The sequence below is a fragment of the Pan troglodytes genome, chromosome 4 (genome assembly GCF_028858775.2).
Source record: "Pan troglodytes isolate AG18354 chromosome 4, NHGRI_mPanTro3-v2.0_pri, whole genome shotgun sequence".
NCBI lineage: Eukaryota > Metazoa > Chordata > Mammalia > Primates > Hominidae > Pan > Pan troglodytes.
Genome location: NC_072402.2, coordinates 175,329,558 through 175,354,859, shown reverse-complemented (window position 1 = coordinate 175,354,859; position 25,302 = coordinate 175,329,558). Strand labels below are relative to the sequence as shown.

At 45.8% G+C, this 25,302-nt stretch overlaps 1 protein-coding gene and 1 long non-coding RNA gene across 30 annotated transcripts in view; one reads left to right on the top strand and one right to left on the bottom strand.

The window, feature by feature from the left end:
• LOC112207927 (protein FAM153B) overlaps positions 1-25,302 on the top strand; it is a 72,697-nt gene that overhangs the window by 43,266 nt on the left and 4,129 nt on the right. For 23 of the 27 annotated variants that reach the window (XM_063810914.1, XM_054685280.2, XM_063810918.1 and 20 more), the window contains 18 exons: positions 747-817; positions 1,280-1,304; positions 3,304-3,374; positions 3,811-3,841; positions 5,483-5,553; positions 6,015-6,039; positions 8,327-8,397; positions 8,826-8,856; positions 10,867-10,937; positions 11,369-11,399; positions 15,591-15,628; positions 16,046-16,113; positions 16,202-16,286; positions 18,114-18,778; positions 22,036-22,190; positions 22,306-22,461; positions 23,338-23,471; positions 24,226-24,295. In XM_063810914.1, coding sequence (XP_063666984.1) covers positions 747-817; positions 1,280-1,304; positions 3,304-3,374; positions 3,811-3,841; positions 5,483-5,553; positions 6,015-6,039; positions 8,327-8,397; positions 8,826-8,856; positions 10,867-10,937; positions 11,369-11,399; positions 15,591-15,628; positions 16,046-16,113; positions 16,202-16,274 — 677 coding nt within the window. In that variant the 3' untranslated portion in view covers positions 16,275-16,286; positions 18,114-18,778; positions 22,036-22,190; ... (1 more) ...; positions 23,338-23,471; positions 24,226-24,295. Of the gene's footprint in view, positions 1-746; positions 818-1,279; positions 1,305-3,303; positions 3,375-3,810; positions 3,842-5,482; positions 5,554-6,014; positions 6,040-8,326; positions 8,398-8,825; positions 8,857-10,866; positions 10,938-11,368; positions 11,400-15,590; positions 15,629-16,045; positions 16,125-16,201; positions 16,287-18,113; positions 18,779-22,035; positions 22,191-22,305; positions 22,462-23,337; positions 23,472-24,225; positions 24,296-25,302 lie in introns of all 27 variants that reach the window. The other 4 variants (XM_063810900.1, XM_054685295.2, XM_054685293.2 and 1 more) reach the window with 4 other exon arrangements.
• Positions 19,146-25,302, bottom strand: part of LOC104006651 (uncharacterized) — a 33,669-nt gene continuing 27,512 nt past the window's right edge. Inside the window, exons 1-3 of one of the 3 annotated variants that reach the window (XR_680469.5) lie at positions 24,041-24,187; positions 22,951-23,082; positions 19,527-19,777 (exon numbers count right to left, since the gene is read on the bottom strand). This is a non-coding gene — a long non-coding RNA (uncharacterized LOC104006651). Of the gene's footprint in view, positions 19,778-22,950; positions 23,083-24,040; positions 24,188-25,302 lie in introns of those variants that run through there. The other 2 variants (XR_008548302.2, XR_008548303.2) reach the window with 2 other exon arrangements.

Here is a 25,302-nt window from a genome sequence, read left to right as displayed (position 1 = left end):
GCTAGTTTGGAGAGTGTTAGCGCCCCCACCTACTGCCCCCCATGATGGTCTGTCCTAGTGCTGGAGTCAGCGTGAGCATGAGCAGCAACTGACTCCATGGACACATACATCGTGTTGAAAAGGAAGAGTGGAAGGACAAATAAGCTAAGTGCGGGTCATTTTTAAATGGTAGGATAATTGAGTATTTTCAAATCTTGGTTTAATTCTGTTTGACTCAAAGGTTCAGTGAAGTCATAAGTTTTTTTGACTTCAGGGTCAGGCCAGACACAGAGTAGTTGCCAGGCTTGATCACCAAAGGTTAAATTTTTTTGAAGAGAGGTTGCTTTTATGCAGTACAAAATGTTTTAGGAGGGATGATGAACAGCAGCAGCACATGTGGATCCTGAGGGGGAAATGACCTCAGAAGGGATCACAAAGGGAGGGCAAGTTAGCTCAGGTCAGATTAGGAAGGAGGAACCTGAGACGTTGTAGGGAAGCACAGCCTGCCCCTATGGTGTGCCATCTTTGAGATCAGCTGAGTGCCATTGATGAGCTTGCGTTAGCCAGAGGACCAAGGCTCTAGTTCCCATGGCTTTCCTCGTTGTCTCATTTGCCTGCCTGCACCACCAAGGAGAAAGGGCCTGCGGCTCCGTCTGGGGTAGCCCACCTTCTTCACACATGCCAGCCTCATGTCCACACCACCCAATACAACCCGAGGGATTCCCTCAGCGGAATCCATGCAGTGACACTTACCCTATTTCTCCTAGATCATCTAGAGGAGTTTATAGCAGGACATCTCCCTGAAGCATCCAATCAGAGTTTCCTCACTGTTGCCCATGTAAGTTGTTCTTTTTTTGTCTGAAAGGGGAATTTCATTTTCCTAGGTTTCTTTCAATTTCACTTGAATAAAGATAGGAAAATCTTACTGCCATGTACATTATAGATGACTTACAGAATTTCTTGGTGGGAAAATGTAAAATGAGAATTCATTACTAACTAAGAACTGATTGAAGATGGCATTCATAGATGACAGCTTCAGTTACAAACTATGTCAGCAAGCATTGTCCTCAGGAGAAAAACCTTTTTGAGAATTATGAATTTGCAACCAAAATAAATTTTAAATAATCTTGCACAAAAACCTGGTGCCTTTCTACAAGTGTTCTCTAGGCTTTATTTTAGTGGCCATTGCCTCCACCAGAATTTCCCATCTGGTTTTCTAATAGCACCAAGTTTAGAAAAGACCTGTGCACAGAGACAGCATGATCTTACCCTCATGGTGTTTTTCTTTCTCTAAACGCAGGCAGACACGGGCACCCAAACCAACGGTACGTATTCTGGGATCACCTTTTTGCTAAGGAAAAATCTTAGTGTTGAGAAAGGTGACACGTTCTTGCCTGCTTTTTCTGGAGAACCACTCTCATTGGAGCTTCCTATTGGAAAATGAGGTTTGGGAAGAAATTTCTAAGAGTGTACTGACGAGTGGTGACCATCCTACGTAGTCTCTGTTAGCTGCCGTGTCATTCTATGAAATCGAATGAGGTGCATCAAGGTGGGGGGCGGGTATAAGAAGAGAGTCTATGTATAGTGATTATGAATGTCTTTGGGAGGATGTGTACATTTCTCCAGATAGCATGCTTCCGTGTGCACAGCTCAACACAAAGATGAGTGTTGTAAATAAAAATTCCATTACCACTGCACACCTTAACGTCAATCTGCCCATTTATCCTCCACCACAGCTGTAGCTGAAGGCCAGTTTAATATCCCCAGTACGCAGTCGGAGATAGTGCAGAGATGAATTTGCCAAGCGCTTTATCTCCTCAGTGCAAGAGGCAGAGGTGAACTCAGGAGTGGGTGGAAGGTTGATGCCATGGGCTACTACTCTGAAGTAATCACATGGTTCAGATATAATTTGTTGTTATGCCAGAGAGTTTTAGCACCTACGTGTGCATATGGAAGTTGCATGGCCTTCAGAAATCCCAAACACTGTCTCTCATGTAGGATTGTCTCAATGGTCACATAACTCAGTGTAGGAATAAGTACATTTTACAGTGGACTTTGGTGTGGTGACAAATGGGAAACAGACATTGCGAGGTCAGGCTTTTGGCTGCAGTGCTGTGTTATTTTCTCATCTCCTGATCCAAAGCAGAAAATAATCAGGCATGTTATATTGTATTTAATGGCATAAACTCCACAAGCCTTACATATGCTGCAGTTCAGCACACGCACCCAAGATACAGCACCAAATAAGAACCGAAGGAAAAACTTGGGTGTTATCCTGGTGCTCATCTTCTCTGCTGGACTCTTCTACACAGCTGGGTTGGAGAGGTTCAGCACCCCCACCTGCTGCCCCCATGATGGGCTGTCCTAGTGCTGGAGCCAGTGTGAGCATGAGCAGCAGCAGGTCCCATGGCACACACACACTGTGTTAAAAGGAAGAGCAGAAGGACAAACATCACGGGCCAAGTAGGGGTCATCTTTAAATGGTAGGATAATTGAGTATTTTCAAATCTTGGTTTAGTCTTCTTTAAAACAAAAGGCTAGTGAATACATAGAATATTTTGATAGAATTAATCTCCTCATTGAAGAAAGGTTGCTTTGTTTCTAGTACAGAATATTCTGGTCAGGCGTGGTGGCTCACACCTGTAATTCCAGCAGTTTGGGGGGCCAAGACGGGTGGATCACCTGAGGTCAGGAGTTCGAAACCAGGCTGACCAACATGGAGAAAACCCATCTCTCCTAAAAATACAGAATTAACTGGGCATGGTGATGCATGCCTATAATCCCAGCTACTCAGGAGGCTGATGCTGGAGAATCACTTGAACCTGGGAGGCAGAGGTGGTGGTGGGTTGAGATTGCACAATTATACTCCAGCCGGGGCAAGAAGAGAGTAACTCCATCTCAAAAATAATAATAATAATAATTCTAGGAGGGACAAAATACACAGCAGCAGGACATGTGGATCCTGGGGAGGAAATGACCTCTAGGGGATCAAGAAGGGAGGGCAAGTTAGCTCAGGTCAGATTAGGAAGGAGAAGCCGTCGATGCTCCAGGGAAACACTGTGTGGTGTGCCCTGTTTGAGATGGGTTACTTCATCTCAAAGAGGTCGCCTTAGCTAGAGGACCAAGGCTCTGTCTTCTGAGGCCTTCCTGATGCCTTCCTTCACCATTTGCCTTCCCTCCACCATGGAGGATGGACCGGCAGCAGCTGAGTCTGTGCTGTGAACACACCTTTCCACACACGCCAGCCCCGTGTCCACAGCTCCAAGACCACCTGAGGGATTCACTCAGTGGAGCTCATGTGCTTATAGCGACTCTGTTTCCTAGGTGACCTGGAAGACCTGGAGGAGCATGTGCCAGAGCAGACAATCTCTGAGGAAGCCACAGGGGTTCACATGGTAAAGTCGTCTTCTTTCCTCTGAAAAGGAAATTTTATTTCTCTCGGTTTCTCTGTTTCAATTGAATTAAGATGTATACATCTCGCCATGTACACTATAGGTGACTGACAGAATTTCTTGGTGGGCAAATGCCAGAGTTCATTATCAACTAAAGAGTGGTTTCAGATGGCATCCACACTTACAAACTGTGTGTCAGCAGGCATTTACCTTAAGAGAAATGTCTTCTTCTTGAGAAAAATTTGGAATTGTCAAACAAAAACAATTGAAAATGTTGCACAAAAATCTTGTGCCTTTCCACGAATGTCTTCTAGATATCGGGGCCATTGTCTCAAGTACTATTTACCATCTGTTTTTTTAACATAAACAAGTGAAGAGAAGACCTGTGCACACAGGACACAGCCTGGTCTGATCCTCATAGTGTTTTGTTTTTCTCTAGATGGAGGGGGACCCAGACACACTGGCCGAACGTACGTATTCTGGGATCATCTCTTTGTTTAGGTTCAAAATATTAGAGTTGCAAAGATGGCACTGTTTTGCCTGCCTTTGTTCAAGAGCCACTCTGGTTTGAGCTGTCTGCCAGAAATGAGATTTGGGAAGTTTGGTTTAAAAGAATGCTAAGATCCAGTAAACCACTCTAACCATGCTACTGTCATCCCTGGAAGCAGCAGTGTCATGTAAGGTGAGGTGGTACATCAGGGATGGGAGGAACAGAGGAGAGAGTCTATATGGAATGATTGTGGATGTCTTTGGGAGTGTGTGTGCATTTCCCCCGAAAACACACTCCCATCTGCAAAGCACAACATGAGGATCAATGTTCAAGAAAAATTCCATCACCACTGCACAGTTTGCATAAATCAACCCATTCATCCTCCACCACAGCTGTACCTGAAGATAAGTTTAATATCCCCAGTCCTCAGATGGACATGCTGCAGAGTTGAATTTCCCAAGCTCTTGGTCTTTTAAATGGAAGAGGCACATGTGAACTCAGGGATGAGTGGAAGGTTAATGCCATGAGCTACTACACTGAATTTGTCACAAAGCCCTGGTATAATTTCTTGCTAGGCCAAGTGATTCCAGCACTTCTGTGTGCATGTGGGAGAATGAAAAGCTATTCAGATCCCAAACACTATCATTATCGGATGGTCTCAATGGTCAGCTAACCCAGGGTTTGAGTAGGTACATTGCACAGTGGGCTTTAGTGTGATCATTAATGTAAAACACACAGAGTCCTCAGGCTTTTGGTCTACAGCGTTGAGGTCATTCCTCAGCTCCTGTTCAAAAGCAGACAATAATCAGTGCCATACTCTATTGTATTTGATGAGATAATCACGGCAAGTCTTAGAAGTTCAGTGGAACCCAATCCCAAGACATAGAATCCAATAAAAAAAAGTCAAGGCTCAATTTGGGTGTTAGCCGGGCACCCATTTTCCCTGCTGGAATCTCCTGCACAGCTGGGTTGGAGAGGGTCAGTGCCCACCCCTTGCACCCCCTCGCTGCTCCCCATGACAGGCTGTCCCAGTGCTGGAGTCAGTGTGAGCGTGAGGAGCAGTGAACATCATAGTGCACACAAATTCTGTTGAAAAGGGAGAGTGGAAGAACAAATACCACATGCTAAGTAGGGGTCATCTTTAAATGGTAGGAAAATTATTTTCAAATCTTGGTTTATTTGCCTTGTAACAGAAAGTTAGTAATAAACTCTTTTGGCTAGAATTAAATCTCCTATTTTAAGAAAGGTTGCTTCTTATTCCGTACAAAATCTTCTAGAAGGGATGATAAACAGATCAGCAGCACATGTGGATTGTGAGGAGGAAATGACGTTGTCAGGGATCAATAAGAGGGCAAGTTAGCTCAGGTCAGATTAGGAAGGAGGAGCCCTAAGAGGCTGCCAGGGACACACAGCCTGCACTGCGTGGTGTGCACTGTTTAAGATTGGCTATTTTATGTTTATGAGGTGGCCTGGAGCTAGGAAGCCAAAGGCCCTGATTCTCTTTCTTCCTGCATCTCTCCTGTGCCTGCTACCCTCCTCCCAAACCCACCTCAAGCAGTGTTACTGAATTGTTCATGAGCACCACCACCAAGGTGCTGACGGTCACTCTGTATCCTCCTAGTTCTGATCAGGGATGTACTTCAGGAGCTGTCCAGTTACAACGGCGAGGAGGAGGACCCAGAGGAGGTGAAGGTCAGGCCACCTGGATTTGTCTGAGAAAAAACTGTTGCTTTCTTAGCTTTATCTTATTTGGATTAAATTAAGATATGAGAATCTGAAGATATATATCTTAGTTACACAGTGTCCTTGGGGGAAATGGTAAGTGAGAGTCTGTCCCCACTGAGGCTTGATTTAAGACAGTGGGAGAAAATGACAGCATCAGTCACCCATTGTGTAGCAGTGAGCCTTACCAATTTTGTTCTCTTTGGAGCAAAATCAGCTACTTGCCAGCCAACATGGACTTCAGAGGAAACATCCTCTGAGAAAAATGTGTGTCTTTAGTATGAGTCGATTTGCTCTGTTCTTCTTTGGGGTTCCTTTGAACACTGGTTTTTCCATCTTGTTTTCTAATGTCACTAAGTGAAGAAAAGTCTTGTGCTCACAGGACACAGCATGGTCTGATGCTCATAGCAATTGATTTTCTGTCATTACAGACATCCTTGGGAGTTCCACAACGTGGTACGTATTGGGGAACCCCTCTCATACTGATGAGTAATCCAGATGTTGAGGAATGTGGCCTTGTCTCACTGGCTTTCCTGTAGACAGGTAGCCTGAGCTGAGCTTCATGTTGTGAATCAGGACCTAGACTGTGATGGGAGAAATGGTTTTTCTAGATAAGAAACAGTGGCCACATTCTGCAGTCCCCGGGAGCAACTGTGTTCTCTGAAGGTGGGGTGGGATCCCGTGCAAGGGGCCTGCCATGTCTTTTGTGAATTCATGTGGTGCCGTGGTCAGTGTGTCTGGGAGGGGGGTGTGTGGGTTTCCGTACTACATATCCCCAGAGTTTCTAGTGTCCACATTCTCAACAGAGATTTCCGTCACCATTGCGGTCCTATTGTAGGCACAAAAAAAGATTAACTTGTAAGCTTCCAATGTTTGCAGTTTATTTCACACACAGGACACTTTAATTAACCTAAAAGAAATCCTCTCCACACCCAGGCAAATTCTCACCGCACACCCATAGAACAGGACTGTGTCAGGATCTCTGCTGATTTTATTTTTTCATTCAGAATTCCCTGCTATACTTTATTTTCTAATAAACCTCACCTCTTCACAGGCCTTTCTATTTCCTCTTGCCACTAGAATGGCATGACACCTCACTCTAGCCCCTTCCCTCCTTTACAAGCCTTTTCTACCAAAGCCCTCAGAATTGACCCTCTACCACCCATCTTGAGCAGGGAGAGTGGGGCAGGGCTTCTTCCTGTGCATTTAGACCCTGGAGCAGCCTCATGCTACAGCGAGTTCTGCTGGGAAACTGAGAAGAGAGGAGCCTGCAGCTGGGGTTGGGGTGAAATCACCCCAACTTTCTCCACTGAGGCCTCATATTGACCATAAGATAATGGGGCCCAGAATGGATAATTCCAGGGTCATGTAGAGTTTCAGCCTTGTATCCCTCAGCCTAGTCATGGTTTCTGTGTGCTCAGCTCAGAAAGAGCAACATGAAAAGAAAACCAAAGGGTTTGCCCTAGGGTCTGAGAGGCAGGGTGAGCACTTGCCTTCCTAGCATGATGGAGGGTGGCTCATGCAGTGCTGTGTTATTTTCTCATGTCCTGATCAAAAGCACAAAATAATCAGGCATGTTATATTGTATTTAATGGCATAATCTCCACAAGCCTTACATATGCTGCAGTTCAGCACATACCCCCAAGACACAGCACCAAATAAGAACCGAAGGAAAAACTTGGATGTTACCCTGGTCCTCATCTTCTCTGCTGGACTCTTCTACACAGCTGGGTTGGAGAGGTTCAGCACCCCCACCTGCTGCCCCCATGATGGGCTGCCCTAGTGCTGGAGCCAGTGTGAGCATGAGCAGCAGCAGGTCCCATGGCACACACACACTGTGTTAAAAGGAAAAGCAGAAGCACAAACATCATGGGCCAAGTAGGGGTCATCTTTAAATGGTAGGATAATTGAGTATTTTCAAATCTTGGCTTAGTCTTCTTTAAAACAAAAGGTTAGTGAATACATAGGATATTTTAGTTAGAATTAAGTCTCCTCTTTGAGGAAGGGTTGCTTTTTATCTAGTACAAAAGTTGTGACATGGTGACTGACGCCTGTAACCCCAGCACTTTGGGAGGCCTAGGCGCGCAGATTACCTGAGGTTGAGAGTTCGAGACCAGACTGACCAACATGGAGAAAACCTGTTTCTCCTAAAAATACAGAATTAGCCAAGCATGGAGAGGCATGCCTGTAATCCTAGCTACTCAGGAGGCTGAGACTGGAGAATCACTTGAACCCAGGTGGCACAGGTTGTGGTGGGTCGAGATGGCACCATTATACTCCAGCCTGGGCAAGAAAAGAGAAACTCCATCTCAAAAAAAAAAAAAAAAAAAAGCAAGTTCTGGGAGGGACAAAAAACACAGCAGCAGGACAGGTGGATCCTGGGAGGAAATGACCTCGAGGGGATAAAGAAGGGACGACAAGTTAGCTGAGGTCAGATTAGGAAGGGGGGAAGCCCTGGATGCTGCAGTGAAACACTGTGTGGTGTGCCCTGTTTGAGATGGGCTCTTTCATGTCGAAGAGGTTGGCGTAGCTAGAGGACCAAGGCTCTGCCTTCTGAGACCTTCCTGGTGCCTTCCTTCACCATTTGCCTTTCCTCTCCACCATGGAGGATGGACCGGCAGCAGCTGAGTCTGTGCTGTGAACACACCTTTCCACACACGCCAGCCCCGTGTCCACAGCTCCAAGACCACCTGAGGGATTCACTGAGTGGAGCTCATGTGCTTATAGCGACTCTGTTTCCTAGGTGACCTGGAAGACCTGGAGGAGCATATGCCAGGGCAGACAGTCTCTGAGGAAGCCACAGGGGTTCACATGGTAAAGTCGTCTTCTTTCCTCTGAAAAGGAAATTTTATTTCTCTCGGTTTCTGTTTCAATTGAATTAAGATGTATACATCTCACCATGTACACTATAGGTGATTGACAGAATTTCTTGGTGGGCAAATGCCAGAGTTCGTTATCAACTAAAAAATGGTTTCAGATGGCATCCACACTTACAAACTGTGTGTCAGAGGCATTTTCCTTAAGAGAAATGCCTTCATATTGAGAAAAATTTGGAATTGTCAAACAGAAACAATTGAAAATGTTGCACAGAAATCCTGTGCCTTTCCACGCATGTCTTCTAGATACCGGGGTCATTGTCTCAACCACTGTTTACCATCTGGCTTTTTAACGTCAACAAGTGAAGACCTGTGCACACAGGAGACAGCATGGTCTGACCCTCATGGTGTTTTCTTTTTCTCTAGATGCAGGTGGACCCAGCCACACCGGCAAAGAGTACGTATTCTGGGATCATCTCTTTGTTTAGGTTTGAAATCTTAGTGTTGTAAAGGTGGCGCTGCTTCACCTGCTTTTGCTCAAGGGCCACTCTGGTTTGAGCTTTCTGCCAGAAATGAGATTTGAGAAGTTTGGTTTAAAAACTACTAAGAGTCACACCGGGCACAGTGGCTCACGCCTGTAATCCCAGCACCTTGAGAGGCGGAGACGGGTGGATCAGCAGAGGTCAGGAGTTTGAGACTAGCCTGACTGACATTGAGAAACCCCATCGCTCCTAAAAATACAAAATTACCTGGGTGTGGTGTCACATGCCTGTAATCCCAGCTACTCAGGAGGCCCAGGCAGGAGAATCACTTGAACCCAGGTGGTAGAGGTTGCGGTGAGCCAAGGTTGTGCCATTGCACTTCAGCCTGGGCAACGAGTGAAACTCTGTCTCAAAAAAAAAAAAAAAAAACCAACAAACTGAGAGTCCAGTACTCTAACCATGCTACTGTCATCCCTGGAAGCAGCAGTGTCATCTAAGGTGGGGTGGTACATCAGAGTTGGGAGGGACAGAGGAGAGAGTCTATATGGAATGATTGTGGATGTCTTTGCGAGTGTGTGTGCATTTCCCCAGAAAACATACTCCCATGTTCAAAGCACAACACAAGGATCAATGTCCAAGAAAAATTCCATCACCACTGCACAGTTTGCATAAATCAATCCATTCATCCTCCACCACAGCTGTACCTGAAGATAAGTTTAATATCCGCAGTCCTCAGATGGACATGCTGCAGAGTTGAATTTCCCAAGCTCTTGGTCTTTTAAGTGGAAGAGGCACGTGTGAACTCGGGGATGAGTGGAAGGTTAATGCCATGAGCTACTACACTGAATTTGTCACAAAGCCCTTGTATAATTTCTTCCTAGGCCAAGTGATTCCAGCACTTCTGTGTGCATGTGGGAGAATGAAAAGCTATTCAGATCCCACACACTATCGTTATTGGATGGTCTCAATGGTCAGCTAACCCAGGGTTTGAGTAGGTACATTGCACAGTGGGCTTTAGTGTGACCATTAATGTTAAACACACAGAGTCCTCAGGCTTTTGGTCTACAGCGTTGAGGTCATTCCTCAGCTCCTGTTCAAAAGCAGACAATAATCAGTGCCATACTCTATTGTATTTAAGGAGATAATCACCGCAAGTCTTAGAAGTTCAGTGGAACCCAATCCCAAGACATAACATCCAATAAAAAAATCTCAAGGCTCAACTTGGGTGTTAGCCGGGCACCCATTTTCCCTGCTGGAATCTCCTGCACAGCTGGGTTGGAGAGGGTCAGTGCCCGCCCCCCACACACCCTCGCTGCTCCCCATGACAGGCTGTCCCAGTGCTGGAGTCAGTGTGAGCATCAGGAGCAGTGAACATCATGGTGCACACAAATTCTGTTGAAAAGGGAGAGTGGAAGAACAAATACCACATGCTAAGTAGGGGTCATCTTTAAATGGTAGGATAATTATTTTCAAATCTTGGTTTATTTGCCTTGTAACAGAAAGTTAGTAATAAAATCTTTTGGCTAGAATTAAATCTCCTATTTTAAGAAAGGTTGCTTCTTATTCCATACAAAATCTTCTGGAAGGGATGATAAACACATCAGCATCCTCCTCAGTGGATTGTGAGGAGGAAATGACTTTGGCAGGGATTAATAAGAGGGCAAGTTAGCTCAGGTCATATTAGGAAGGAGGAGCCCTGGATGCTGCAGTGAAACACTGTGTGGTGTGCCCTGTTTGAGATGGGCTCTTTCATGTCGAAGAGGTTGGCGTAGCTGGAGGACCAAGGCTCTGTCTTCTGAGGCCTTCCTGGTGCCTTCCTTCACCATTTTCCTTCCCTCTCCACCATGGAGGATGGAATGGCAGCAGCTGAGTCTGTGCTGTGAACACACCTTTCCACACACGCCAGCCCCGTGTCCACAGCTCCAAGACCACCTGAGGGATTCACTCAGTGGAGCTCATGTGCTTATAGCGACTCTGTTTCCTAGGTGACCTGGAAGACCTGGAGGAGCATGTGCCAGAGCAGACAATCTCTGAGGAAGCCACAGGGGTTCACATGGTAAAGTCATCTTCTTTCCTCTGAAAAGGAAATTTTATTTCTCTCGGTTTCTCTGTTTCAATTGAATTAAGATGTATACACCTCACCATATACACTATAGGTGACTGACAGAATTTCTTGGTGGGCAAATGCCAGAGTTCATTATCAACTAAAAAATGGTTTCAGATGGCATCCACACTTACAAACTGTGTGTAAACAGGCATTTTCCTTAAGAGAAATGCCTTCTTCTTGAGAAGAATTTGGAATCGTCAAAGAAAAACAATTGAAAATGTTGCACAGAAATCCTGTGCCTTTCCACGCATGTCTTCTAGATACCGGGGCCATTGTCTCAACCACTGTTTACCATCTGGCTTTTTAACGTCAACAAGTGAAGACCTGTGCACACAGGAGACAGCATGGTCTGACCCTCATAGTGTTTTCTTTTTCTCTAGATGCAGGTGGACCCAGCCACACTGGCAAAGAGTACGTATTCTGGGATCATCTATTTGTTTAGGTGTGAAATCTTAGTGTTGTAAAGGTAGTGCTGCTTCACCTGCTTTTGCTCAAGGGCCACTCTGGTTTGAGCTTTCTGCCAGAAACAAGATTTGGGAATTTTGGTTTAAAAACTACTAAGAGTCACACCAGGCACAGTGGCTCACGCCTGTAATCCCAGCACCTTGAGAGGCGGAGACGGGCGGATCAGCAGAGGTCAGGAGTTTGAGACCAGCCTGAGTGACATTGAGAAACCCCATCGCTCCTAAAAATACAAAATTACCTGGGTGTGGTGTCACATGCCTGCAATCCCAGCTACTCAGGAGGCTGAGGCAGGAGAATCACTTGAACCCAGGTGGTAGAGGTTGCGGTGAGCCAAGGTTGTGCCATTGCACTCCAGCCTGGGCAACGAGCGAAACTCCGTCTCAAAAAAAAAAAAAAAAAAAACACCCCAACAAACTAAGAGTCCAGTACTCTAACCATGCTACTGTCATCCCTGGAAGCAGCAGTGTCATGTAAGGTGGGGTGGTACATCAGAGTTGGGAGGGACAGAGGAGAGAGTCTATATGGAATGATTGTGGATGTCTTTGGGAGTGTGTGTGCATTTCCGCAGAAAACATACTCCCATGTTCAAAGCACAACACAAGGATCAATGTCCAAGAAAAATTCCATCACCACTGCACAGTTTGCATAGATCAATCCATTCATCCTCCACCACAGCTGTACCTGAAGATAAGTTTAATATCCCCAGTCCTCAGATGGACATGCTGCAGAGTTGAATTTCCCAAGCTCTTGGTCTTTTAAGTGGAAGAGGCACATGTGAACTCGGGGATGAGTGGAAGGTTAATGGCATGAGCTACTACACTGAATTTGTCACAAAGCCCTGGTATAATTTCTTGCTAGGCCAAGTTATTCCAGCAATTCTGTGTGCATGTGGGAGAATGAAAAGCTATTCAGATCCCAAACACTATCGTTATCAGATGGTCTCAATGGTCAGCTAACCCAGGGTTTGTTTGAGTAGGTACGTTGCACAGTGGGCTTTAGTGTGATCATTAATGTAAAACACACAGAGTCCTCAGGCTTTTGGTCTAGAATGGTGAAATCATTCCTCAGCTCCTTTTCAAAAGCAGACAATAATCAGTGGCATATTCTATTGTATTTAATGAAATAATCATCAGGCAGGATACCTGCCTCACACTAGTTGCAGGGGAGGTGAGAACGGACCCTGCTTCAGTGCAAGGTGAACTCAGCAAAGGGAGAGGGGCTGCTTCAGAGTCCAGGTGGTCCTTGCAACTCTCCTGTGTGATGTATAAGACATCACTTTGCCTTTTTCTCTGAGATAGTCTTGGAATTGTTAGTCCGAAACTCTGTTTTGCTTTACTTATGTGTAGATGAATCCTGGCCATGGCTGGTCACGGAGGGGAAGGACTATGTCCTCCTCGTTCCTTCTCATCCCAGAGCTTAGCCCTGGGCAGCCCATCTTGGGCCCCAGTAATGTTCCAATGCTTCCAAACCCTTTGCTGAGATCCAGCGCCAGTGTGAAAAGGCTTCCTGCTCATCTCCTTCAATCCGTTGTTTCTCATAGTAATTTAGCAACCTGAGTGGATTCTGATCCAAGGTCACAGGAGAATAGGGTGGGCTCCTGAAGTCAATGAAGTGTCCCCCTCATCTCTACCCTGGCTACTTTGGTTCAGCTTTTGTCCTTGCAGAAGAGGCTGTTTTTCTGTTTACGAGTCCTCCTTTGCTGGACCAGGCTTTTTTATTTTTGTTGTGGCATCCCTGCACTTCACAGGGGGGCCTGGAGCTTGTTCCTGTGCCCCTGAAGTACCCATCCATGAATGATCAGATCAGAGCAGCAAACCACTCTGCCAGGAATCACCAGGGGGGAGAGTCACATCTTCCTCATCTTTGGGTTTAGACCTGTGCATTCCAGTATGGTCCTCAGTGGCATATGTGCCCATTCATGTTAAAATAAATGAAAAAAGTCATAACCTCCTCACAAGAGCCATGCTAGAAGTTCCCAGTTGCCAAAAGTCTACTCTTAAGAGAGCATCTCCATTCTCCCAGAATCACCTGGGAAGCAGCTGCTGTGAGTCTGGCCCAGGTTCTGTTGTCTGCACCCACCTAACTCAGTGCATTTGCATCAAGGCTGGAATCTCAGGTTCTCAGATTGGAGGTAAGAGATGCTATGAGCCAGTGTCGGTGAACAGTTGAAAGGGATTATTTCAGGTCCTCTGTCTTACCTGAAGGCTCGCAACTGTGAGCAGTGCCTTCATAAAGGCCCCTGAGTTCACAGAGCCCAGGGAGAATCACAGTGGACAGAGCAGTAGTGCTAATGTTTGTGTCTCTGTACATGGGCTTATGGGCACCACCTCTGGATCCATCCAGGAGGAAATAGACTGGTCAGGTAGGGACCAACACTCCAGGGTTGACCAGTGAGACAGGGTTCTTGGGAATTGGGTTACACTTGTTTTGGAGCCTAGGATGGGATCAGTGAAGTGACTAAATATGAAACAGGTGTAGAAGTCTGACTTGGGATTTTTTGTATCTTAATGAGAAAGTCCTAAGAGTTGTGTTCTCATGGGCTTTGTGCGAGTTGTGTATGGCACCATCATTTCTTGCTCTGGTGTTTAAAGATTACATTGTGCAGAAGACCAGATCATTCCTGCCTTTGCCACAGCAAGCACCAGAGCCCTGGGTTTTGATGAGGTCGCATTTTTTTGTGAATAGAGATCACAAGATGAGTATGCAGGTGTAAAGTTGAGTGTGGGGTGGGACACAGCCCCACACAGGCGCTACGTGATCCTGAAGACAAAGTCCTTCATACCTGTGCCAGGAGGTGAAAGGAGCCCACTGTCTTTCTCTACACTCTCGGGACCTGCAACAGCACCTTCCTGTCCTGTCCTCACTGTCTGCTCCTGCTCTAAGGGTGCTCCCTGGGTCGGATGACATAGGGAATCCTTCCTCTGGGATTCCTACGTGTGCCCCAGCATCCTGGAGTCCTGAGGGCAGAACACATGATTGAGCACAGTTTTGGCCTCCACTCCTCACCCAATCCCATCCAATCCCAAATCCCTGTGCTTTGAATGAAACCTAAATTGGCTTTCACTGGAGAGGCCCAAGTCCAGCTGTTGCTCAGGGCCCTCTGTGGCTGGCAGGTATCCTAAGGGATATGTGTGGAGGGGCTGCTGTGTTGCTGTAGGCAGTGGCTCTCACCCTCTCTGTAGCCTGGTCCCTGGAATCCACTGGGCCCAGGGCAGAGCCTCTGGGCAGCTGGCACAGTGGTCACTTGTCTTGTCACACCCTCCTCTCTGGCTCAGCAGCCTTGTCCTTCTCCCCACACTCCAGTCAGGCCCAGCTTGTTCTCTGTGTCAGGTCTTCCAGGTGCCTTCCCTCCTAGTCTTCCCACAGCTCAGGTAAACCCTGGGAGGGTCCCCTCATTTCTGTGCTGGCAACTGCTGGCCTCACCTGCAGATTAAGGCAACTGGGACAAGGGGCTTTACCTTGAATTCTGTTCCATCGTTTCCAAATATTCAGAAGCTGCTGGGATTCTTTTGAGGGCTGAATATTTTCCAAGTCTCTAAGGTCATTCCAGGCATAGAACAGTCACTGTATCAGTGACATCGGCCATCATCACCTCCCGCAGGCCCCAACACAACCCCAGGCCTGTGGGAGGTGCTGCCGACCCAGGGTGCGATCCATGGGTTGATTGGAGGCCCTGGCAGTGCAGCCTTGACCTTCTTTCCAGTGTTCTTATATTGGAGAACAGTAGGACTGGTGGAGGTCCACAGGGAGAAAGGAAATGGGATTCATGAGGGAACAGAAACAGGCCCTACAGGAGGAGAAGGGAGGGAATTCCACGTCATGCACAGCATTGTGAAGAGGGCGGCTGCCTCTTGGAGGAACAGAATGACACGGCTTCCCCTCCCTTGGCTCAGTTATGGAATGTGAGGGCTGGGAAAGTACGTGGAAAGTCAGAGGTCCCTCCCTCATAGCACAGAGGAAATGATACAGGCTGTGGAGAAGGCTCCAGAAATGAGCACATCAGAGGCTCTGGGGTTGGCTCCACAGCCCCAGGACAGCGGGGTCTGAGTGGTTCTCTCTACTCTAACTCTCCCCTTTGCTTCTTATGGCCACCCCATCACCGCTGCTCCTCCGGACACTCTGATGCTTGCTTCACAGAATTGGAAGACTCCACCATTACAGGCAGCCACCAGCAGGTAATTGATCTCCTCTTATATGCTGGCTGTCTTTTATCCTCTGACTCATGAGCTCCTTTTTTAGCTCTAGTCCTTTTCCTCTTTCCCTCTCTTGTGATTGTTCTCCTGAAGGACCTGGTCTCATCCCACAGTTGAGGTCCTCGGGTCTTCAGTGTCAATAAAATCCCTCTCCAGCTCTCCTGCCCACTGCCTTGGCATTGCCCTGTTTACTGGCCCCCAGGTTGCAGCTTTGAATCTTGCTGAACAACCCTACAGGGTCCAGGGGAGGGGGCTGGGCTGGGATCAGAAGAGCTGGACCCCACCCTGCTGGAGGGACCCCCCAGTGACATCTGGGTCTGCTCTGGGCACCGCCTTCACAGATAGGTCTTTTCCTGCACTGGCGTCTCTGGACATGCACAATTGTTCTCTTCCTCACAGATGTCAGCAAGTCCTTCCTCTGCACCTGCAGAAGCAGCAACAGAAAAGACCAAAGTGGAAGAGGAAGTGTGAGTGTGCAGTGGGCAGAATGATGAGGGAAGTAGGCACGTGCCCATGTTCTTCTTGGCTACGCTCACTTTCTTGTTGTCCCATCAGGAAAACCAGGAAGCCCAGCAAGAAAAGCCGGTGGAATGTCCTGAAATGTTGGGACATTTTTAAGATATTTTAGAGACCTCTGAAGGTAAGTGAAGGATGCCCTGAGAACATGCTCCAGGAAACAGACACCCACTCCATAGCAGCCCCTGAGCCTGCTGGGCTGAGCCCTCCACAGGCTGCTTAGTGAGGGAGACACTGAGGTGCTGGTCGCACCCCCATGTGCAGGACTCCAAGGGCTTTGCACTGTGTTGTCTGCAGTAACTCTTCAGCTCACCAACATCTCATTTGGGGGGACCTAGCTCTGTCCTCCCAGCCCCTTGAGGACAACAGGGAGCATCACTAGTTCATCCTGAGGAGACACTAGGGTTGACATGAATCCCCCTGGTTCAGGCCTCCTGGGAAAGGTGAGAGAGGGATGGAGGCACCCCAGGCTCCTTATCACACAAGCGAGCAGCCCACCCGACCCAGTATTGCGGGCCAGCAGGCCCCTCAGTAGGTCCTGGTGTCAAGCAGGGGACATGGCAGGATCCAAGAAGCACTGAAATGTGTCCAGTCCCAGGAGTCCTTCAGCCTCTGGGGGGTCTGGGGGCCTCCAGTTCCAGGGGTCCTTCAGCCTCTGTGGGGGCCTGGGGTGGCCTCATGGCCCCATTTTTCAAGATGAGGTTGGAGGCTTCTGTATGTAGAGGGCACTGGCTTGGGCCAAATGCCAACAAAACAAACCCTTGAAGACATTTCAGGGCCATGCTCACTTGGGAGGGTTTGAGGACATGATTTAGCGAGCCTCTGTTTTTTAAATATATTTTCCAATCTTGAAATAAGGTACACATATGAATGTGTGTGTGTGTGTGTACATATACACTGTTTTTCACTCTTTCAAATGTATGTCTTCTGTAACCCTTTTATGCTAGAATATACAAACATGAGAAATTTGTGTCTTACCAAAGCATAATTTTAAAAATTACAAAGCAAAGACAGGTCCGGTGGGGATGCTAGAAAGACCAGGTCTTATTAGGCAATAACAATGACGTGCTCCAGGAAGCTATGCATGTTCAACGTGCAGCTCTTCTCCAGGAAGCTATGCATGTTCAACGTGCAGCTCTTCTCCAGGAAGCTATGCATGTTCAACGTGCAGCTCTTCTCCAGGAAGCTATGCATGTTCAACGTGCAGCTCTTCTCCAGGAAGCTATGCATGTTCAACGTGCAGCTCTTCTCCAGGAAGCTATGCATGTTCAACGTGCAGCTCTTCTCCAGGAAGCTATGCATGTTCAACGTGCAGCTCTTCTCCAGGAAGCTATGCATGTTCAACGTGCAGCTCTTCTCCAGGAAGCTATGCATGTTCAACGTGCAGCTCTTCTCCAGGAAGCTATGCACGTTCAACGTGCAGCTCTTCTCCAGGAAGCTATGCATGTTCAACGTGCAGCTCTTCTCCAGGAAGCTATGCATGTTCAACGTGCAGCTCTTCCGTCTGGATGGCACAGAGGATCTGGGTGGCAAGGCAAGGTCACCACCCCCACCCTGTGTCATGAGACCTCCTGCTCCTCTTAGGGCCCAGGGGCATGGGACTCTGCCTGTTGATCCTGGTATGCTTGAAATTCCCCCGTTTCTCTGTGTCTGTTTTACCCTCCGGGGAACCAGCCCCCTGAAGGTGCCCGTGTGAGCGCCCAGGTTCAGTTCTTCCTCCATGACACTCACAGACACTCTCTGTGGACAGATAACCCCTCAGCAGAGAGCAGCACACAGGGCTCAGTGCCTTGATATCTGAGTAGACCTGATTGTGGGGAGCTCAGGGGCCCCAGGTCACCTTCCAGGGCCCAAGGAGGTCTCTGAGACCTGCACACTGATCCCAGGGAGCCCCTCCTCCCTCTACTTCTGTGCCTCCCTAGTGACCCTTGCACCTCTGTCTGTGTTGCAGATTCCTCGAACACCAGGAAGGGCCCCGATGTGGGGATGTCAACATGGCTCAGACTTGATGTGGATCGTGATCATTTCGGGAAATGTGTTACTCCAGAAACTTTTATAATCTTTGCTTAATTTGTTTTTAAATACTTTCCTGGCTGGGCGTGGTGGCTTATGCCTGTAATCCCAGCACTTTGGGAGGCCGAGGCGGGTGGATCACCTGAGGTCAGGAGTTCAAGACCAGCCTGGCCAACAAGGTGAAACCCCATCTCTACTAAAAATACAAAAATTAGCTAGGCGTGGTGGCGCACTCTTGTAGTCCCAGCTATTTGGGAGGCTGAGGAAGGAGAATCACTTGAACTCAGGAGGCGGAGGTTGCAGTGAGCCGAGATCATGCCACTGCACCCCAGCGCCTGGCTACAGAGTGAGACTTTGTCTCAAAAAAAAAAAAAAAAAAGAACAAAAAAATTCTGACTTTAACCTCTGTTTTTCAGAGGGCACAAATTGTTCTTGTATTGTTTCCATTTTACATTTTTTTCTTGAAGTTATTTTCCAATTGTTTTCATTCTTTCTGAAGTTTTGTTTACTCAGTTTTAAGTTTTTGTAATTTTGATAGACTTCTTTTGTGCTTTCATTTTCTTAATGACTTTTACCTCATTTTTAAAACAAATCCATAGTATGGTAAGTTACATCAATATGGAGTATTTTTATGTTTTGTGGTGATTTACATTCTATGTATTTTACATATATAAATGTTAATGGCCTGGTGCAGTGGCTACCACCTGTAATCTCAGCAGTTTGGGAGACCAAAGCAGGACGATTGCTTGATCCCAGGAGTTTAAGACCAGCCTGGGCAACATAGTGAGACCTCATCCCTACAAAAAAAAAAAAAATCCTTTAATTAGCTGGGCATGGTAGCATCCATCTGTAGCCCCAGCTACTTGGGAGGCTGAGGCAGGAGGATTGGTTGAGCCTAGGAGGTTGAGGCTCCAGTAAGCCATGACTGCACCACTGCACTCCAGCCTGGGTGACAGAGCAAGACCCTGTCTTAAAAAAGAAAAGTTTATTAACGTGAATATCAGTTAGAAATCTAGTTGTTCATTGCAAAACTAAACCAGTTTATAGCAGAAATAAGCACTTGGAGGGAAATGTTACATTTTCACTGCAGGCCTTGAATCCTTAGCCACCAGCTCCGTGTCCTTCAGGGTTCTGTGGTTCCTGGTTCCAGAGAGATCACCTGCTCCAATGTAACGAGTGAAGAGTTCTTTAGGTGATGGCTGCTGGGCCCAGCTTTGCTGTTGTCTTTGCTGTCTTGTAAGCTTTGTGTCGCTCAAGTTCAGTTGTGTATGAGTGTACTAACCACTGTGAGCTTCTCCAAGCATGTGCAAGCAATTTGAGAGGAGCCTAATATTTGCAAGGAATTTGAGAGGAGCCTTTTAAGGATGTTTTATTGGGGGGGGGTCAGGTGAGGGAGATAACATGGGGGCAAGAAGGAAAGTTATTAATTCATGGGAAACTACCAGCCCTTCATCACCTAACTTGTGATTTACAGACACTGAGCACATTGCAGGTTGAGAAGGTGCTTGGTCCTTTTTGTAGCCTTATGCTGTGCTCTTCAGAGCCGTGAGTGTGCTGCTTTTTCTCACCATTTTGTTTCTTGTAGATTGTTTTTCCTTGATGCTGGAAAACATTTTGAAGACAAGACTCTAAACAGTGAAACTTACATTACTGACAAGCTTGGAAGATTCTTCAGTCCTGCAGTGACCTGTGTTTCCCTGGTCTTTACCTTACCAATCTGCTTGATTCTCCTTTCTTGTGGCAGTAGTTATGATGCCAACTTTTGGGGTTCTTTGTCCTCCTCTTTTCTTCCTACCTGCCAGCATTCAAATGGCCACTTCTATTAAGTGGTGGAATTCAAGAATGTATTTATTTATTAATCCTGATATGGTTTCACTCATCCCCCAGTTTAACATTTAGGGTACAAAGTAGTCACCTAGAGGTGCCACTCAATATACAGCACTGTGTTTAGAAATTGAGGGAGCCATGAAATATTTAGCCTCTGCTCTCTGAGACCTCAGCCAGGTGCAAAGAAGAGATGCAGAACCACATTTCAGATTGTGTTGTGTACAACCAGCAGCACCAAAATGTGCCTGGGAATCATGGGAGTCAGAAATTTACCTCTGAGGCAGGTATGGCTGAAGCTTTACGAAAAGAGATGGGGCCTGTGCCAGGCCTTAGACGTGCGAGAAGGAGGGCGTGTCAGGAAGCAGAAACAGTATCAGCAAAGGCGCTGCTGGGAGGCATGTGGGCAGTGTTTGGGGAACGGCCAGGGGTTTCTGTGTCAGGTTTACAGCATCTGTGGGAGGCTGCGTTGGTAAATAAGCCCAGAGAAGTAGGCTGGGGCTACTTACATTAAAAGTATGCATGGCTTTGAAGGCCAGCTGAGTGGTATAAATAGAAACTACAAATAGTATCACATTTATTGAGGACAGTTTTTGCTGCCAAAAGAGTCTTTAAAATTTTTTTGGATTGTGTAATTGGTGGATAAAGAATTATTGACCTAAATGTATCTGATCTTAGAGTGTTTTAGTATGCTAGATTATTGGAGGTGAAATGGCTAAGTCAAAGGTGATGAGTGTTTTTGAGACTCTTAATGTTAATTGCAAAATTAACCTCTAAAAAGGTAGGCCGGGTGCACTGGCTCACGCCTGTAATCCCAGCACTTTGGGAGGCCAAGGCGGGCGGATCACGAGGTCAGGAGATTGAGACCATCCTGGCTAACACGGTGAAACCCCGTCTCTACTAAAAATACAAAAAATTAGCCCGATGTGGTGGCAGGTGCCTGTGGTCCCAGCTACTCAGGAGGCTGAGGCAGGAGAATGGTGTGAACCTGGGAGGTGGAGCTTGCAGTGAGCCGAGATCACGCCACTGCATTCCAGCCTAGGTGACAGAGTGAGACTCCACCTCGAAAAAAAAAAAAAAGAAAAGCCAGTGCCAGCTTAGACCATGACTGAGAGCTTTGGTTTATCTTATTCTTGCTGAGCTGGGTGTTACAACATTGAAGCCTTCTGCAGTGTCCTCCCTCCCTTTTTCTCTCTTTCTCTCTCTCTCCTCCCTTTCTTCCTTTTACTTCTCTTAGGATAGGCTCGTCTGTACTTTTTTGATAGAGGTAATCATTTGCCACACCATTTTCAGAAGGGCCTGCTCTCTTCCCCATTCATTTGTGATGGCACATTTATCCTACCCTAAGCTTTGATAACGTGTCAGGATCTTTCTGTCCTGTCCTCTCAAAGAGGTTAAATATTTTTTTATAATGACTTATAATTGACTGAAGTTATAACAGTTTTCTCATGTCAAGTATAAAAACAGGCCAGGCGAGGTGGCTCACACCTGTAATCCCAGCACTTTGGTAGGCCAAGGTGGGTGGAATGCTTGAGTCCAGGAGTTTAAGACCAGCCTGGACAACATGGGACAACCCCATTTCTACAAAAAAAATACAAAAATTATCCAGGCGAGGTGGTGCACGCGTGTAGTCCCAGTTACTCAGGAGGCTGAGGTGGGAGGGCTTGAACCTGGGAGGTGAAGATTGCAGTGAGCTGAGATCACACCACTGCATTCAGTCTGGATAATAGAACAAGACTCTATCTCAAAAAAAAATTGTATACTTTATTGACTCATTTATGTCTGATGGGTATTTTTGATTACAAATTGTTTAGTCACTACTTTAAAGCCTGCTTTATTTCTTAATTTTATTGACTCATTTATGTCTTAGTCTTTTTTATTACAAATTATTTACTGTTCAGTCACTACCTTAGAGCCTGTTTTATTTTTTCTTAATTTTATTGACTCATTTATATCTCAGCCCTTTTTATTACAAATTATTTATTGTTTAGTCACTGCCTTAGAGCCTGTTTTATTTTTTCTTAATTTTATTAAAGGATGATATTGATGTTGAAATGTCTTACGATGATCATTTAGAGGTTTATTTTGAACAACTGGCAATTCCAGGAATGATGGAATAAAACATACGAAGTAGAAGGACTGGAACCTCCAGAAAAAGTACTTTAAGTTACCTACAGGTGACCCTAGTCGGGTATGTTACAGTCTTAATGGCTTTTCAGAAATTTGACAGAAAATCACTATTGATCTCACTGGATGTTTACATGAATTTTAAGCCTTTGGTTTTCTTTTAACTCTGTTTTTTACAGGTATGAATTGATAAGAAATGCCTGCACCTTCCCTCCTTCCTATCTTTCCCTTGCCTACAGAAAATTAAAAGGGAAAGCAATGGACATCTGCATATTCTTCATTCAGATCAACCAGTGGCTAGCATTTGCCACCTTTTGCAGTTTCTTTCTCTTTCCGTAAGTACTTTCTTCTCTGAATCATTTGAAAGTAAGTTGCAAAGAGCATGATGTTTTACCCCAACACTTCAGCGTTTATCTCTTGTGAATAATGACATGTTCTATGTAATTACAGTTCTACCATCTAACTATAATACAGTAATTTGATGTACAGCCCATATTCAGATTTACCTAATTGTCTCCAAAATGTTCTTTATTTTTGTTTTAGATCCACAGTTTAATCAAAGATTAACCTTGCCTTTGGTTGTCACATCTCTCTATTCTTTTACTTTGGAGTAGTTCTTTCAATACATGAAACATTTTGAAAAATCTAGGCTCTTTGTTTTGTAGAGTGACCCATAATCTAGGTATATCTGGTTGCTTTTTTCTTCTGACTAGAATAGATTGAGCATTTTGGCAAGAATACAGATTAAACAGTGTTCTCATGAGTGGATCCAGATTAAACAGGGAATAATGCCTAATTCAGATTAGGCAGTGTTGCGTACTTACCGCCTCACACCAGGAGATGTTTGCGTCTGTTTGTCCCACGATTGCTGATGCTATGTTTAATAATTTTGGTTGAGATAGTGTCAACTGGACATCTCCTTGTGAAGGTAGCTTTTCCCTTTTGTTATTAGTCATCTGTGGGATGAGACATCAAAGCACTGTGAACATCTTATTCCCCGGCAACCTTCACGAGCTGGTTTCAGCATCATTGCTGAAGCCTCTTGGAAACATTGATTACACCCGTGGTTCCAATGGTGATTTTTCTCATTCCTTTTACATTGATTACCTGCCTCCTTGAGTGAGGTAGATGTTGTCTGCTCCCCATGTTTTCCCTTCAAATGTTTAATTTTAATTTAAATGATTAATACAGCTAAGTTATTCTTTCAACAGGCAAATGAAAATAGTAGCCTAAAGTGTCAGTTTCAACCAGAAAATAACAGCTCTGATTTCTCATGGCTCACACTCGTCTGAAACGACTCGGGTAGAGGCTGAGGAAGGCCATGTTGTTTGTCTACCTGGGACTAGTAAGTATAGAAATAGAATTCCTTTGTTCTTAAATTCTACCTTTGACTTTACTTTTAAAATATAATTTCTTTGGTATGATTTAGCTCATGCCTGTAATCCTAGCATTTTGGGAGGCCAAAGAGGGAGAATTGCTTGAGCCCAGGAGTTTGAGACCAGGCTCTACACACACACACACACACACACACACACACACACACACACACGAAGCGGGAATGGTGGCATGCGACTGAGACCCCAGCTACCTGGGAGGCTGAGGTTGGAGGATCATTTGGACCCAGGAGGTGGAGGCTGCAGTGAACCATGATTGTGCCACTGCACTCCAGCCTGGGTGACAGAGCAAGACCCTGTCTCACAAAAGAAAAAGAAGAAGAGATCATCTATTAGTCTTCTTGATTTTTGTTAAAATGTGTTATGTGATAGTTGATAAGCTTTATGCATATGTCAATCTGTGGCCATTTAATTTTGGGCTAAGGACTTGTTCTATTATAGCACAGTAATCATTTTACTAAATAGTGACTATTTGTCATTAAAAACAATATATTTAGTTTTAATACAGTTGAATACTCACAAATTTCTGGGGGAACTTGGTCAGGACATTTCAACTGAGAATTGTCAGGCACCTTCTCACTGATAGGCATGCTGCTCAGTGGTGCAGCTCATAAGCAGACAACCCCCTTCATGTAATTTAGTAGGAAAATGACAAATACTTGTATAACTATAAAGTAAAGCAGAATTCTGGTTATTGAATCACAGCACCTACTGAAAGAAGTTCTCAAGTTCTGATTGAGTTCTAAAATTTTTTGAAGATTGGAATTCTTCATATGTAAGTAAAAACAATTTCTGATGACCCATTTCTAGTCCATCTTCTAAAGAAGTATTTAATCTGGGCCATGCATGGTGGCTCATGCCTATCATCCCAGCACTTTGGGAGGCTGGGGTGGGTGGGTCATGAGGTCAAGAGATCAAGACCTTCCTGGCCAACATGGTGAAACCCCATCTCTACTAAAAACACGAAAATTAGCTGAGCATGGTGGCGCGTGCCTGTAGTCCCAGCTACTCGGGAGGCTGAAGCAGGAGAAGCACTTGAACCTGGGAGGCGGGGGCTACAGTGAGCTGAGATTGTGCCACTGCACTCCAGCCTGGCAACAGAGCAAGACTCCGTCTCAAAAAAAAAAAAAAAAGAAGTATTTAATCTGAGCTGGGCATGATGGCTCACTCCTGTAATCCCAGCACTTTTAGAGGCCAAGGTATGAGGGTTACTATAAACCAGGAGTTTGACACCAGCCTAGGCAACAATAGCAAGACCCCGTTTCTACAAAAAAAAATTTAAAAATTAGCTGCGCAGGAGGCTGAGTTGGGAGGATCACTTGAGCTTAGGAGTTGGAGGTTGTAGAAAGTTATGATCATACCACTGCACTCCAGGCTGGATGACAGTGGTCCCTGTCTCTAAAACAAAAAAAACTAACAAAAAAAGTGTTTAATCCATAAGATGGCCACATTTATAGGAGGCTCCCGGCAATCTTAGCCTGAAGCCATGAAGGAAGACACAGTGTGAAGGCAAGTACAGGCTGTCCTCTGGCAGCTGAGGATCAGGACAGGATGTGGAGTGAACATCCATATCAAAGCTTTATTGCTTGGATTGGAAAAAAAATTCCTATCTGTAGGTCAGCCTTAAAATACACCATTTCATAAAATATTGTCTTTCCCATATTTTGAGCCCATGCAATTTGTGCTACCTGAGGGGACAGTATTGTGTCCTTGATTTGGTGAGATTAGTAGCTTTCTTATCTTATTGAGTGACAGCTACAGAACTCAGAAACAGAAGCTGCA